At 31.7% G+C, this 15,536-nt stretch overlaps 1 protein-coding gene across 1 annotated transcript; it reads left to right on the top strand.

The window, feature by feature from the left end:
• The first annotated feature begins 9,212 nt into the window (after window positions 1–9,212).
• LOC133673958 (uncharacterized) lies at window positions 9,213–12,192 on the top strand. The gene is made up of 9 exons (XM_062094906.1): window positions 9,213–9,445; window positions 9,547–9,627; window positions 9,694–9,743; window positions 10,217–10,294; window positions 10,939–10,996; window positions 11,082–11,131; window positions 11,362–11,470; window positions 11,568–11,629; window positions 11,940–12,192. Exons 1-9 carry the CDS (start codon window positions 9,362–9,364, stop codon window positions 11,980–11,982), a joined length of 615 nt encoding a protein of 204 aa, XP_061950890.1. The 5' UTR covers window positions 9,213–9,361; the 3' UTR covers window positions 11,983–12,192.
• Window positions 12,193–15,536: the final 3,344 nt, after the last annotated feature.

The raw sequence follows: 15,536 nt of genomic DNA, 5'->3' as shown, positions 1-15,536 counted from the left end.
TAAAAAATAATTGTTACCACAATACTAAATATTATCTTATTGTATCACCTGCCTCGGAGAACCCATCCGGTTAAAAATCCAATATATTTAAGGATAGCAATTGTACTTGATATATTATGAATTTAACACCATCAAACCTAGTTGGGTCTGGTTTTTATCTAGTTTGACCAAATTTAAGATAGGTTGGATATAAATTTAATTTGTTGTCATTTAAGAGCATGTTTGTTTGTGTGGTTAAACCATGCTTTAAAAAAAAATTAAATTTTGTTTAGCTTTAAATTAATATTTTTAAAAGTTTTTTTATCATTTTGATATGCTGGTGTCAAAAATTAAAAAAATATTATTTTAATATATTTTCAAGTGAAAAAAATTTAAAAAAATAACATTTATCACATTTTTAAACAGGCAATTGTATCTGAAAAGTTCACCCATCTCATCATCTGACCTATATTTGACTGGTATTAATTTTTTTCTTCTTTATATAAATAGTTATTATAAACCTTATAAAACGAACCTAACTATTACAAAATCTTACTTTATAAATAAAAATAATTATTATTTTCTTCAATTATTTCAATACATATAATAATTATTATTACAATATTATACTTCAGAACTTGTAAAAATAAGTTTATAAATTTACTTTATAATTGAAGTTTAATTTATAATTATGAATGTATGATAATAGTGTATTTATTAAAAATATGTAAAATTAGTGTATTAGTAAAGTATTTCTATATTGTATTTCTATATGAAATACTAAATGTTATATGATTTAATTTTAAGTGATTGATATATTCTTTTTAGATACATAATAAGTAAATTATCCAACATTATATTCATAAACATAAAAGAGATACAAAATGATTTTTATATACAATTTTATTAATAATGATTGATATACTATTTATTATAGATAATTAATATACTTAACATATAATTTTAATTTTCTAATCACATGTAGGTGATCCACTAATAATGTCAAAAAATACAAATAAATACACTAAAAACATATAACATAATAATCAGCGATATTAAAGTGATTAAAGTAAAGAAAAAAGAAAAGAGAGATTTCAAATGTAATGTTTTTATATTTTCCTTAATCTAAAAATAAATAAATAATATGACCATCTTGTGTTATGTGATGAGTATTAGTAGAATTCAATAATAGATGTAGATTTTTTGAGATTGTAGTAATCATTAGAAAATGTTCAAGATAATTGGACTGTGTACTTGAAGATGATTAATATGAAAATTAATGATTTCGATAACTCGACAATGTTACCAAATGGGAAAATATTGCTGGATTTTTAGTAAAATATCAAAAAAAAAATCATAGCAATCTCTATATCAAATGTATATTTAATCCCAGAAAATTGAGTTGTTACATGGTTGTTCTTCATAGACTAAGGGCTTGATGTGTTAGGGACCACTTCAATATTAAACTTGTATTACCTCACAAATACTTCAATAAGATCTCTCAATTTCTTGATCTTTATCTCATTTAGAACAATGAACCAACTTAAAGCGGCTTTATCGAGGCTATCTATAAAGAAATGAATCAAAAGTTTTAAACTTTATCATTGTCAACCTCTACCATCTTGTTTACATAGATTCTCAAGTGTGTCATTGGACATTGAATTCCTATGAACTTGGTAAACTCCAGTACATAAATTTTTTTAGGATAACAATATTAGAGACTAAGCATTTGTCGAGTGGCAAGAGAGGGTCAGACATGTATATTCCCTTAATCTTTTTAAGACATTCTTTAATAGTCGATTAGCTTTTCATATTCCGGTTTTATCACTTTCTTCCCATTAGGAATTTCTATGACAGTGAGATCAATCACAGGTGCATTATGTGGTTACGGTAGCACTATAATGGGATATGGTGCCTTTAAAAAGAACATCTCGAACATGCCCTTATGCATTCCAAAAATAATAATATCAACAACATTACTAGCATTGATTATTTTAGTAGATGATGAGAAGAAAGTTGGCACATGTTCTATCATGAGGAGTGGATACAGGAATAACAACAAGAGCAACATATCCACCCTCATGTTGGAAAAACTCCATCAGAGAAATAAAGCTTATAGGCTTCACTCAAGCACAATAGAAAGCCTTGTGATCTCACTTTTAGAGTATCTAGTTCTACTCAAGTAAGGCTCTCTCTTTATTCTCTGTTTTTTTTTTAACTAGGTGTTGTAGATTCAAGAATGAAGTGTGATCATAATAGAATAACCTATATTTCCATGAAGAAAAATAAAGTAAAAGCACACGGAACATAAATAAATGGTTCAAGTAATAATAAACTAAAGGTATGAGATTGGATATGGATTTAGCCTTCTTGAAAGATGGTGATGGAAAGTTTAGTTCTTGACTTACTGCTATTAAAATTACATGAGATTAGTTTAGTAATGAGATACTTTCATCAGTAACTTTAAATAGATTTAATTTATAAGAGTACTAATTTAATTCCATAAAGTAATCTTATATGAATTGGAATTTTAGTATATGGCATTTAACTAAGATATTTCTCAATGAGTTATAGGAACTAATTATTATAATCATTATACATGCAAGTCATGATAATTTTTACAATCAATTTAATTAGAAAGTTATCATTTCAAAAGGCTTATTCATAAATAATTCATTATAAGCATTATCTTCAAGTGTTTATAAGTCATCATACTTGTAAAAGTTGAAGACTTCATTAATTACAAAAGGAGCTTAAACCTTTCTTTGCCAAAACAACATTGATGAAAACAAGACTTTTTTTAATTTTCTATACAAAAAGTCTTTAACATTATTTTTATAAAATGTCAAAGTCTTCAATTTCTTTGTCTATCTTCTCAATGGCCCGACACTTAGCCATATCAAGATAGATCAAACATGAGTGCATTGTACCTTCTTATATAACTACTAGTGTCTTTTAATGTCGAGCGTTTTACCTCACTACAACAATTTGATCCTCTAACTCATTGAGCCTCTGTAACTGATGTCTATCAATCTTCATCATGTGGTTATTCATGTTATACCAATGTATGGACTTATATAGATGATTTTGAGTCACCTTTTATACTTCTAGTTCTAGCTGTTAAACCCTATTCAGTGTCGCTTACATCAGTTTAGTCCTTTTGTTACTGGTATCCTCTAGAGTATTCTTTTTAGCTTGGAGAACTTCTTCGAGCCTTCGACTTCATCTATATCTTTTCTAATACTATCGATATCATGTTCTTAACTATTGGTTATGTTTAGTCTTTGTTCACTCTACCTCATTAAGTTGCCATTTTAGGATGTCAATCTCAATGAACTTCACTTTCATAGAGGCTTAGGCAAGCTGACACAATTACTTTTAATTCCTTGTTTTTTGAACCTCGAGCTCCAAGTCCCTCTTAGTTTCTACCATTTGTTTTTCCATGCCCTGCTTGGCAAACTTAATTTGTTTAATTTCTTTTTTGTAAGCCTCCTACGATTTTTTTTATTCCTTTTCCTCTTACATCTTTAGAAATATCTTGTACTAGTGTTGGAGGAGTTTGTTATACTCTATTACTTTGGTATATTGCACTCCTAGACATACTAGAGGACACAGCTTCTACTTAATGCTCCTCATGTTTGCAATTCCATAACTTGATGACTTATCATCGGTCATACCATATAGTGGTTTCTAGTCCCATTCAGTCTAGATTATCGCTCGCCATATTTTAGATCATTTGTCTTTCTTAATCTTTAGTGGGACCCCACATGCAAACCTGCCTATAAACCCAACTAAATTGTCTACCTATCCTTATCTGGGGGATACCTTGTAGGTTTCCAACCTGTTTAGCTACAATGGATGGTACATAACCATTAATGTCAATTTATAGGATCCAAGGATAACTACCACAAAACAACATCCAAAAGCCTAATCTCATCCATTATGCTTTCCAAACAATAACATCATCTTGCATGCATAAGAATTAAGAGATCCACTGTTGACCACTTTTTCCATTCGATAACCACTATTCCTGTTAAATTTCTGTGATCATTCCATTATACTAACTTAAACACCGATTTATAAGCTTAAATGTGGTTAAAAATCCAAGAAAAAATATATATTGCACGCAACATCTTAATCCTTTTTATCGGTGTTCTGATAATAATCTAGGAACAAGAATATCTTAGCAAATATTGTGATAGTGAGGCTTATCCCATGATCTTTCATCTCAATGAATGCATCGGCAATATCCACACTCATCACAACTATATTAGAGGGGAATGGTACTATCCTGAAGATTTTCAACCCTGAGATACTTACTCGTTTTGAGATTTTATCAAACCTAGTTAACTTCTCCTCAAACAACTCAGACCATTTATGTCGATGTCACCCCTCATTCCACTTCTTGTCTTTCACCTAAACCGAATTCATCTTTCTATTGAACAACTTCTCAACTCGGCTTGCAACCTCATTATGCCGATATCGAGAGTATACTTTGTAAGGAGGTCTTGACACTAGAAAGCTTTATTAGTATTCTTCTATGTTAGGAGTTAGATCAATAAAACCAATGGAGAAACACCAATAAGATGGGTCGAGCAACTAAATTAAGGCTTTGAAGGTGGTCCTTTGAATAGGAACTTGGAACAGAGTAACTATATTCACTTGACTTTGAATTGTTATTGCTTATTCAACTACATGTTATTCCCAACATTCTTACAGCTCCTAAATGGTGTTAATTGTCGGCTAAATATGATATAAATCTAGGAGGTTACCCTGAAACCTTTCTTTTAAGTAGTTACCTTTTTGTTGTTTGAGAGACTTGGATAAAACCCAGTATTAGGATGCCTTCTAAAATTGAGCTTTTTGATCATCCATCCTAAAACATTATGATAAATTAATGAAGTCAAAGTTTCAATTACATCTAGCCTGCCTTTTATGCCCTAACACAGTGAAAAACCTTAAAGTTTGGATCTAACTTAGTTAATTGATCAAGGTAAGCTTTAAGTCTCAATGGGTATATCACTACTTGAGTAGTCATCAACTATCAAGTCTAGAAAAGAGAAACATAGACAAGGATGAAGTCCATTGGTATAACTATCTCATGCTTCATAGCTTCTAGAGGTTCACCTTATCATGAGCTATAGTGCAGGAACAAGCTCATCAAGAAGCCTCTACTTCCTCCCTAAATAGAGACAATGTGTGAAAAATATCATATATCATGAGTGTGGGGGATGGTTCCATATCAATACACTAGCAGACACAACACAAAAGTTAATCATTCAGAAAAACAAATGGAATAAAAAATTAAAAAAATCAAACATATCAACACAAAACCATAAACCATAAATGATGCTTATGACATTCATACACAACTTAAACCAAACAAAATTATGGTTGTTGGTGGAGCCATCATTTTGTTATTGGTGGACGTGACCTCCCAACCTTGATCTATTTGCACTCGCTCATGCGGGTCTCTAGTGGTTGCTTTTTAGATAAGAAACCCTTCATGAAATGAGAGAAATGATGATATGACATCACACATTCAAATAAAAGAGTCACCACCTAGCGTTAACGATCCTACAAACCTAATAACTAATCTAACTAGAGTACGGATAAGAGGTTGGTTATATAGAGGGAAGATGAACTCAATCAACAATATCCCTCCAACATCTAGCTTAAGTTCAGCTGTAGTGAACACATTAATAATCATAGGAAAATTTTCTAGTTATAATGCATGCAAAAAAGAGTGATATAAAATAAAATAAAAAATATATAAGAATCCTTTCTTGGGAATATGGTGGCCTCAAGACTCGATGGCATGGGTAATAAAATTAAAATATAAGCACATAAGCAAATAAGATTTCAATTATTGATGTATATGATGGAATTCTTGATTTTACCACCTTTTAACACACGAGATGAAACACCAAACCTAGTAGAACTAAACATAAACTACACATAAAATATAATCATCATCATTAACCAACCATATTTCCAGGTTTTTATTATTTATATATAGCATGCAACATATCATCACGTAAAAACAATCGCGTAAAATAAGAGAAAATATTCTTTCAAGTGGTCAATTAATGGCAAGAAGCTAAAGGACGAATCGATTAGAAAACCCAAGTTTTAAAAGGATTGATAAAAAAAAAAACAAATCACTCATGGATGGATTAATTAAACATAACATTTTGAATAGGATTGGTAAAGAAACAAACCGTTCATGGGTTAACTGATTAAAAAACACAAGTTTTGAAATCAACTGGCCAAAACAAACTTCTCATAAGTGGACCGATTAAACATAATATTTTAAAAAGGATTTGTCAAAAATAAATTGCTCATGGGTAAACCAATCATGAAACACAAGTTTTGAAATTAGCTTGTCAAAACAAATCGTTCATGGGTGAACCAATTAAACATAACATTTTAAAGATGATAGGTCAAAACTAAACCTCTCATGGCAAATCAATCAAAAAAGAAACACATTTTGAAATCAAATGGTCAAAATAAACCATTCATAAGTGGACCACTTAAACATGAGATTTTTTTAATAAAGCTCAGTTGAAAATGAATCGTTTATAGGTTAACTGATTGAACATGAAATCTTTTTAAAAAATCAATTGAAAATGAATTGCTTATATGTGAACCGATTAAACACAAGGTTTTGAAATTAACTCGAAATTCATCACACGTCGATGATTAGGATGCAAAGATAATTAAGCATTCGATATACCAAATCTTGTCATATCAGAAAAAATCAAATCACAATCAAAATCGAATTACAAAATTTGAGATTTCATCTCACAAAATAATTCATGATGATATATATGCAATTAATCAATAAATCAACAACTAATCTCATATGGCAACAATTAATTAAATTATATGATACAAGCCTTTTGATCACATGGTCAAGCTGTTAGTTTATATGTCTTGTAGCCAATCAATTAGTTATACGTGACATTATTTAATTCACGTAGAACATATTTAATTTTATTAAATAAATGTATTATTTATCTTTAATATTCATTTATCTTTAATGTATGAATTTAATGTTTGATAAATGAATCTACAATAAGGATAAAGTTCACAGAACAAAAACATTTTGCAAAGAAAATTATAAAGATGTTATAATTATGAGATTTTTATTGCATCAAAGTATTTTTCTTAAATGTTCATGATCAATGGTCTCTTAATAATAGACATTTATTAGAACAGTTGAGACTAGTATATATTATGTTCTTTCCTCTATGAAAAGAAGCATATGATCTCATAAGCTGAGATATGATGGATATCTAAAACTAATATGTAGGTGCTTGTTAGATAGCATGTATACTGAACTGACCCGCATGAGAATTTCATATGGAGGTATCATATGCATTTATAGAAAGGTTTACATGACGGTTGTGTAAGTGATCCTTAAACTTGAGATCACTGAATTATCTTATATAGAGTGTGTTAAGTTTTCATCATGTTACACATTATCTTGATAATGATAACAAATGAGCAAGCATTGGATATAAACATAAATTATATAAAAGTATTTGAGTGATTAAGAGAGGATTCACCACCCTAGATAAATTAGGGAAAATATTCTATATGTTTTCAAATAGTATTAATTGTTAAATCCTTGTGTAAGATGGAATGAGATTCAATAGGTTCTACAAGAAGATCTTGATCTCGATTCTCGTTCATCAGTTAATGGTGGTTGTGTATATCATAGCTGACCAGGGGGAGATTGGTGACTATAAAGTCTTGAGTGGCCACAATTTTCCCTTTTCCAACTAATTTTGGTGATGTTGGCCACGAAAGCTTCATGTTTTAGTCGAGGGAGGTGCTCCTTTTTATAGTGGTCCAGTGTTTGGTGGCAAAAATATGGAGATACAACTATTGGAATTAATGCAATTAAGGAGAGAAAATAGGATATGGTTAGGTTCCAGTGTGATGTGGTCCATGGTAAGATCACTGAGCTCACCTGAGTTGGATGATTTGTATTCTTTATGATTTAATCTAACAATCTAGATCGAAGTTGTTTTAAGCTGGATCAACGACTGAGATCTATTTGGGCTATGATTCGATGTTGGTGAGCCTAAATCAAGCGGATTTGATCAATGACCAAGATCTTTTAAAGTTAGACCTAATGATTGTGGTTATTTGCAATTTGATTTGGTGTGGATGAGCCTAGATTAGGTCTAAATCAACGGGTAAGGTGTTTTTAAAGGATGGATTGAGCTACCATGATTTGTTCTCTCATTCTATTTTCATTTTAACAGCCAGATCTCCCTCTCATTTTTCCTTTTTTTTTTTTTTAAAAAAAGCAAAAGACAGACAAAAAAGATGGAGTAAAGAGGGGGGGTGTCAAAAGTTGTTCTTGGTGAACTCTTTTGTTCTAAAATGGTTTTTTTTAAAATCCTTTTCTAAATTTTACATTCGCTATAAATAGCCAATACATCACTGCTTCACCCATGTAAAGTGTAATTATTTTTTTAATAAAATTATTATTATTATAAAATTAATATAAAAAATCATTTTGACCGCAGAAAAACCAATTTAGACCACAAAAAATTCCCTTTCTTAACTCTAAAAATGCTTTAGCCGTGAAATAATAAATTTGATCTTGGTAAAATGATAGATTTGATCTTGGTAAATCATATTTTACCCGTTTTGAAGTGGTGAAATTGTGAAAAAAGGATGGTTTTGGTCCATTTTAATGAGGAACTGAAATTTTGACATGGTAGCTTAGTTTTTCCTCCAAAAAGTTTCTTTTTTGCTTTAAAAAAATCAATTTTTTTTTGAAAATATCATTTTTATATTTTTATATTTATTTTTATCATAAAGCAAAAAATAAGATACAACAAAACATAATAAATATTGTTTTTAAAGACATATTATCTTTATACCTTCTATTTTAAAAGTATAAAAATTCATTTTAAGTTTGAAAACACAAAAAATTGTTTTAAGTATATCTCAGTGATAAATTTATTTTTATTTTTATTTTTTTATTTTTAGTTTTTTAACTAAATATATTTTTGTTTGTGCTATCTTTATATTTTCTATCACAGTATAAATAATAAAATATTACATTCTTTATTTATTAAGGTAAACTCTCTCATTCTTATTTTCAAGAAAAACTTGGGAATTTTCAAGATTTTGTAATTTAAAGATTTCTAAGTTTAATATCAAGCATCGAGGCTGTCCAAAATTGAGGAAATAAGAAAACTACAAAACAAGAGTGAAGTTTGAACGACAAAACAAAAGCGAGTTTGGAATCACACGTGGGCCAACAAAATCATTCATCCAGCCGATAAAACGGTGCACTTCTGCAAGACCCACCGCGAATCTTATTCTCAGGCTTCAAGATTTGCAATTGCAAGAGGAAATGGCTTGTTTACACGATCATAGCTGTGAAGATCACGATTGCTCCTCTAACTGGTCTCTCTACAAACACATAGACCTCCCCAAGGTGTCAAATTTCCTCTACTTCACACTTGCATCAAATTCTTCTGCGTAGAAATCAACAAAATAATTTATTGTTTTTTCTTTTTGTTTTGTTTTCCTTCAAAGGTATCAGCTTTAAACGAAGCAGTTCCAGGAAGTGCTAAATCAGTTTTTAAAGCTTGGGAGCACCGTCTCGATTCTTCTGCGGTATTTTTCTTGGGAGTTTTTTTTCCTTCTGATTATTAATTTAATTTAACACATATGCAATGATAGGGGCATTTGGAAAGCAACGAGGGTGATCCGGAGTTACTTGTTTACATTCCGTAAGTTGCGAATTCTTTTTTCATGTAGCGTGGCCTCTTATTTAGTGATGCTACTAATCATTATCTGGATAATAATGAAATGGGTGCTTACCAAATTATTTGTACCTGCTGGAATCTTGAAGTTCACAGAAATTTAACATTGCTTCTATGTTATTCTCGCCTGTCAAAGAATTTTCTTTGATCAGTTTTCATACCTTTATTTGCCAATCCAGTTATTATAACAAAATAGCACCTTATTCATATAAAAAATTGCTTGACCTCTTTCAATACGGGTAAAATCGTTCCACTTTGGTGGCCTATGTTTTATAACGAATAAAAATGTTTGGAGACATGGAGGCTTCAATTCTTAAAATGTTGTTGATGATTGTTTTTAATTGCATCACTTTGATTTGGGGTTTGGATATTTTTTTCCTTCTATCTACCTGAGATAACTTTCTGGATTTCTTATGTTTCTGTTGGATTAATTGTGGTAGATTCACATCGGATGTTAAGATCAAGAGCATTTCAATTGTTGGAGGTGCTGATGGAACAAGTCCTTCTAAGATGAGAGCGTAAGTTCAACTTCCATGTTGTGTTGTTACTTCTTCATTGCAGTTCTTGAAATTTTGCAAGCGGGAGTAATTCTGAAGCTTCTACAGATGGTAGATGCTGCTGATTTGATGTAGTTTACGCAACTCCATAGAACTTACTCAAAGCTGTTTTAATTAAATTATTGAATGGCCTCACTCTACCTTGTGTGTGTGTGTGTGTTTCAGACCCCAATGTTCTCACCATTATGGTAATATTTAGGCAACTTTGAACCTCATATTTTGTATATTTAGATTTTTTTTGTTGCATTCTCCCTGTTTGGTGTGATAATGTTTGAGTGTTAATGCATCCCTACAAAGACAGGTTCAAGCCAGCCTTATTGTGCAGCATCAATGAGGCATTACCATTCCAACCTAGCTAGCATACTTGCCTTTTTCATTCACTCAATGTATGTTCTTCTTGTTGAGTCATTGGATACAATGATTGTTAAGCCATGGAACTTTCCCATCCAGATCAGTTAGGCTAGTATTTTTAGTAAATATATAAGGAACTGATGTTAAAGCAGCGTTTTGAATAATACAAATTCTCTTTCAATATTCTCTGCTGTGACCACTTTTTGTAACATAAAAAAAAAACTTAGATTTGCTTGCTCTTTAAAATTATTTAGGTTTATCAATCGAGATGGCATTGACTTCTCAGATGCTCAAAGTATGCAAGCTGTTCAGGTATTGTTTCATCTTGGTTGTTGCTCAGCTATCACTAAACTCAATAATATACCTTACTGGCAATAGTGGTTTTTATTGTTTTAAGGAGTGGGATTTGGTTGAAAATTTGAATGGAGTACTTGAGTTTCAGACAAGGTAATCATTCCCTACCGCACTGCTACTTAGCTTATTGAACTCAAATACTTTGTTCCATTTTGTAACTGCCTACCATCTCAATTCTGGAAATCCTTAATTTAATCTCATCCGAACGAGAATGAATGCAACAAAGAAGAGTCAAAAGAAATTATATTTCATTGTTTCAATTAAGTTTGGTTCACCAGCAGTTATCTTGTATTTGCTGATTTTATATTTGCTCACATTAATAGATACGCCAAATTTCAAAGTGTGGCAAGCATCACATTGCATTTCCCTGATAATTTTGGTGGCGATACAAGTCAGATACACTATATTGGCTTCAAAGGTGAAGCCACCCAGGTAAATGCACTGCAAAAGATCAAGTTTTACGGCTTTGTGCGTCTGTTTGGACTCAGGATTGGTATCTAAATGACACTTTCTTTTCTACAATGAACAGTTGAAGAGGGATGTTGTTGCCACCATTGTTTATGAACTTATGCCCAACCCTTCTGACCACAAGTAAGTGCTTATACCTCTGTGGAATATTCCAAGCATATAGGGGCATTATTCAGATAATTAGATCATAATTCTATTTTAATAGTCGTCTTGCTTCCATAGACATCTTGATTATTGTAGCAACTTGTAAATTTAAATGTACTTCCTAATATGCTGCTTGATTCTGTTACTCATAGTGACAACTCACTGGTCAAGGTTATGTTCTCCCAACTTGAAAGCAAATAGGAATTAGATCATAAATGCCCTTCAAACAATGTTTTATTCTTCATAACATGTGTAATCATTTGTTGATGGAAATGATGGGTTTGTTCAGGACAAAGGCTGAAAGTGGTGGAGGTTTTTCACAGGTGGAATGAAGAAAGGTGCTCTGCTTTGCTTTTAAGGCATGGGTCAAACCTAACCTTATGTTCCATATTCCTTTGTGTATTATCCTTCCCTTTTCCTTGTAATGGAACCTGCTCTGAAACTCTGAAACTCAAACTGTACCTGGCATCTGCTAGTGTGTGCTTGGTCCTCTGGCGTTTACCATGCAGGCTTCCCATAATGAGAAAGCACAGTTGTTTGAATTGCCTGTTTGTTGTGGTATGTTTATTTTAGGAACTCCAGTGTCTCATGGTTTAATAGAATCATGTGAGAACATGGAATAAGAGCTTGCCTGTAAATAAGATTTTGCATGCAGAAAAGAAACAGTCGGGTGGGTTTCGGGAGGGTCTGCTGCATGTCTGGGGATCAGAAAAGTGATCAGCAGATGAAGTGCGAGGTTGTTCAGGGTAGGATTACAAATTGTGGTGGTCTGAAGCGGGACCTAAGCTTTGTAATGATGATCAACATCTCAACTGTAACAGAATAAACTATAAGATCATACAAGCTGAAGCCAGATGGCATCTCGCCTGCCCGCTCGATTCGCTTTTCCCAGTTATATACGAGACTCGGTTTTTTTTGGTCAATCTAAACGTGAATTTGTATCAGTAAGTGGAAAGGTGAAATAGTCATGCAATTTAGAAGTAGCGAGGGCTTAAATAATCCACAACTGCAGCTTAGCCAATTCACAGATTATTAGGCGGGGGAGAATCTGGAGACTGGACAATGTGATGCCACTAATTAGATATGCTTTTCAACACCCGGTCTTGGTAGATGTTAGGGGTATTTAAAAAAACTGACCAACTGATTAAATCGAAAAAACTAAGAACAAAATTAATCGAAAAAACCGAACTGATAAAAAAAACTGAATAAACAAATTAAAAAATAAAAAAACCACTCGGTCCAGTTCGGTTCCTGTTTAAAAAAGCTTAAACCGATTGAACCAGATCAAACCGAACCGTTTTAAAAAAAAGTATAAAAAGAACCATCGCTTACCTTAAATCACTTTCCCACTTTCCGGCTACCAACCCCCCCTCCTCCTTCAGCATTCCCCTTCCCCTTCCCAGAACCCTAAATCACTCACTTCCCCCCCTCAAGCCTTCCCTTCCCAGCTTTCTCTTTTTCCCCTTCCCAGCCTTTCCTTTCCAGTTTCACAATCTGGATTCGAGGGAACCATTATTCAAGAATGGTTCTCATCACCAGTGAGAACAATACTTCTGTAGAATTACAATGAAATTCATGCGAGAAGAATACAGAGCGAGATAGATCCGTACTGCACCATTGTTTAATGCTCAAACCTGAAGGGATCGAGGAGTATTTTATATGTTGGATTGAGCAGAGTCAAGGATTCAGTAGCCATCAATGAAATTTTCTCCCCTTGAGAACGATGCTTCTATAGAATTACAATGAAATTCATGCGAGAAAATCTCAGTAGCTCAGTGATTAAGATTAGTCTGGTTTTTATGTTAAAAAACCGTCCCGAACTGAACAAAACCGGTTCGGTTTAAACCGGTTCTCGGTTCGGTTTGGATTATATTAATAAGGAATACTATTTTCCGGTTTGGTTGAATTTTTTGGTTAAAACCGGACTGTGAACACCCCTAGTAGACATTGTAAAACAAAAATATGGATGGGGTAACCCTATATAGGTCATTTCATTTTTTCCCAGACAAATCCTTAAATTAACTTTGCACCTCGAGGTTTCAAAAAAGTATCTCCATCTACATTTGATCATGCATTTCACTATATTGTACTTCTTCGTATAATAAAAATGATAATAGTTTTTGTGGAAAAATTTAACATTCTCTTGCTCATAGAAGGTTTCAGCTGAGAAATCATATTATTCCAAGATAAATCATTGTTGGATATTTTTGAGGTTTTATATCTGAGAGTCTTGTCTCCTATCAGGGTTTTATAGTTCTTTTTTGTTATTGAATTGTTTTTCTTTTCAATTCTATTCTTTGACGTTGTATTGGAGTTTTGGGTTGATTATTTATTTTAATTAATTTTTATATGGTTATCGTGGATTTTTAAAATCATCTTAGTATAAGATTGATGGTTGATTTCATGAAAAAAATCAATATAATTGTTTGCAAGAGAGAACCAAAATTGAAAGTAATGAACAATAATTGAATTTTTTATTTTTTTGAAAAATATGTCAACTCTAGTTTTGTTTTTTTTTTTTTTTTTGCCTTCGATGACTGAATTTTTTTTCTTTTTAATTGGATCCTTTAATATTATGTTAATTAAGATTTGAGGTTAATGGTTTATTTCGATCTATTTTTTTATGTCTTTAATTTTATCTAAAAAAACACCTCACAATTGTCTTGGTGCTCGATTTAATAGAAAATAATTAGATTTTATTGTATGTAAATAATTAGAAACAAGGGACTGAAATTGTCTTAAAGAACAATTAGGAGGCCCTTTTTTTTCTAAAAAAAAAGTGTGTCAATGCCTTGTCCACATATTTGCTCTTTAGGTTTTGGCAAACCATTATTTTTTTAAGTTTCATATTAACGGTTCTATTTGAAAAGAAAAGTTCTATTTTGGTATTTTTTTTTCTTTCTTTTTATCTTACCAACAAAAAAAGATCGAAACACAAAAAACAAATTTGATTTTGGTTGACTTTTTGTTTTTAAACCAATTAAATGCTAATTTAAAAGCATGAATCAGTTTATTGAGGTTTCTATGATGTTTCTTAAATGTTTTTCGATAAAAAAACACTTAAAATAGGTTTTTGAGCCCTTGATATTAAGTGCCCATAATCCAGCCATTTGTGATGTATGAATTCTGGAAAAACAGGCAATATTATATTATTATTTTTTAAAACCTAACTGAAAAGAAAAATAATTATGGGCAAGCATGTGGGCTTATTCTTAGCCTATTCACCTGACCTTTTTTTTTTTCTCTTTTGATTTTTTGAAAATTTATTAAACCCAGCTAGTGGGTTGAACCATGGTAATACAAGGCCCCAAGTTAGGAGGGTCAACAAATTATTTATAAAAAGACATTAAAGCTAAGTCATTTTGATCATTTTTTTCAAAAAAAAATGTCAACAGGTTATTGAGCAGGTTTTTCTTGGTTGATCGGATCAATTCAGGTCAATCTCTTTCATCATTTATTTTCCAACTCGGATCGGTCCATATCTCGGGTGGCCTGAGTTCTAAGTTGGCCCATTGAGTCGGTCTAGTTTTTTTAACAATGGTTTTTTTTTCTCTTTCCAATTTCATCATTAAAAATTGGATCTTTACTAATTTGTGCTCAACTTGGTTGGTACTTAATTTTGCGAATGAGTATTTTTTTTTCTATTGAGTTAAAAAAAAATTATTTTAGAAAGAGCACGGTTGTTAAACTTAGCTGATCCATTACGGTTGGCTTTGAATCATGTATATGCTGGTCATTCAGGTTGTCTTTGAACCCGTTAGATTGACTATGTTGGTTCAACACACCTTCTAAAGGGTTAGGTGAGTGACGGATCGAGAGATTTCAAAATTGACTTGCTCACTGTTAGAAAATTTCATGTGAATTGGATATTCTTTTCTTGCAGCTA

The sequence above is a fragment of the Populus nigra genome, chromosome 15, assembly GCF_951802175.1.
Source record: "Populus nigra chromosome 15, ddPopNigr1.1, whole genome shotgun sequence".
NCBI classification, from domain to species: Eukaryota; Viridiplantae; Streptophyta; class Magnoliopsida; order Malpighiales; family Salicaceae; genus Populus; species Populus nigra.
Note: the sequence above shows the minus strand (reverse complement) of the source record. Positions and strands in the feature narration are given on the sequence as shown.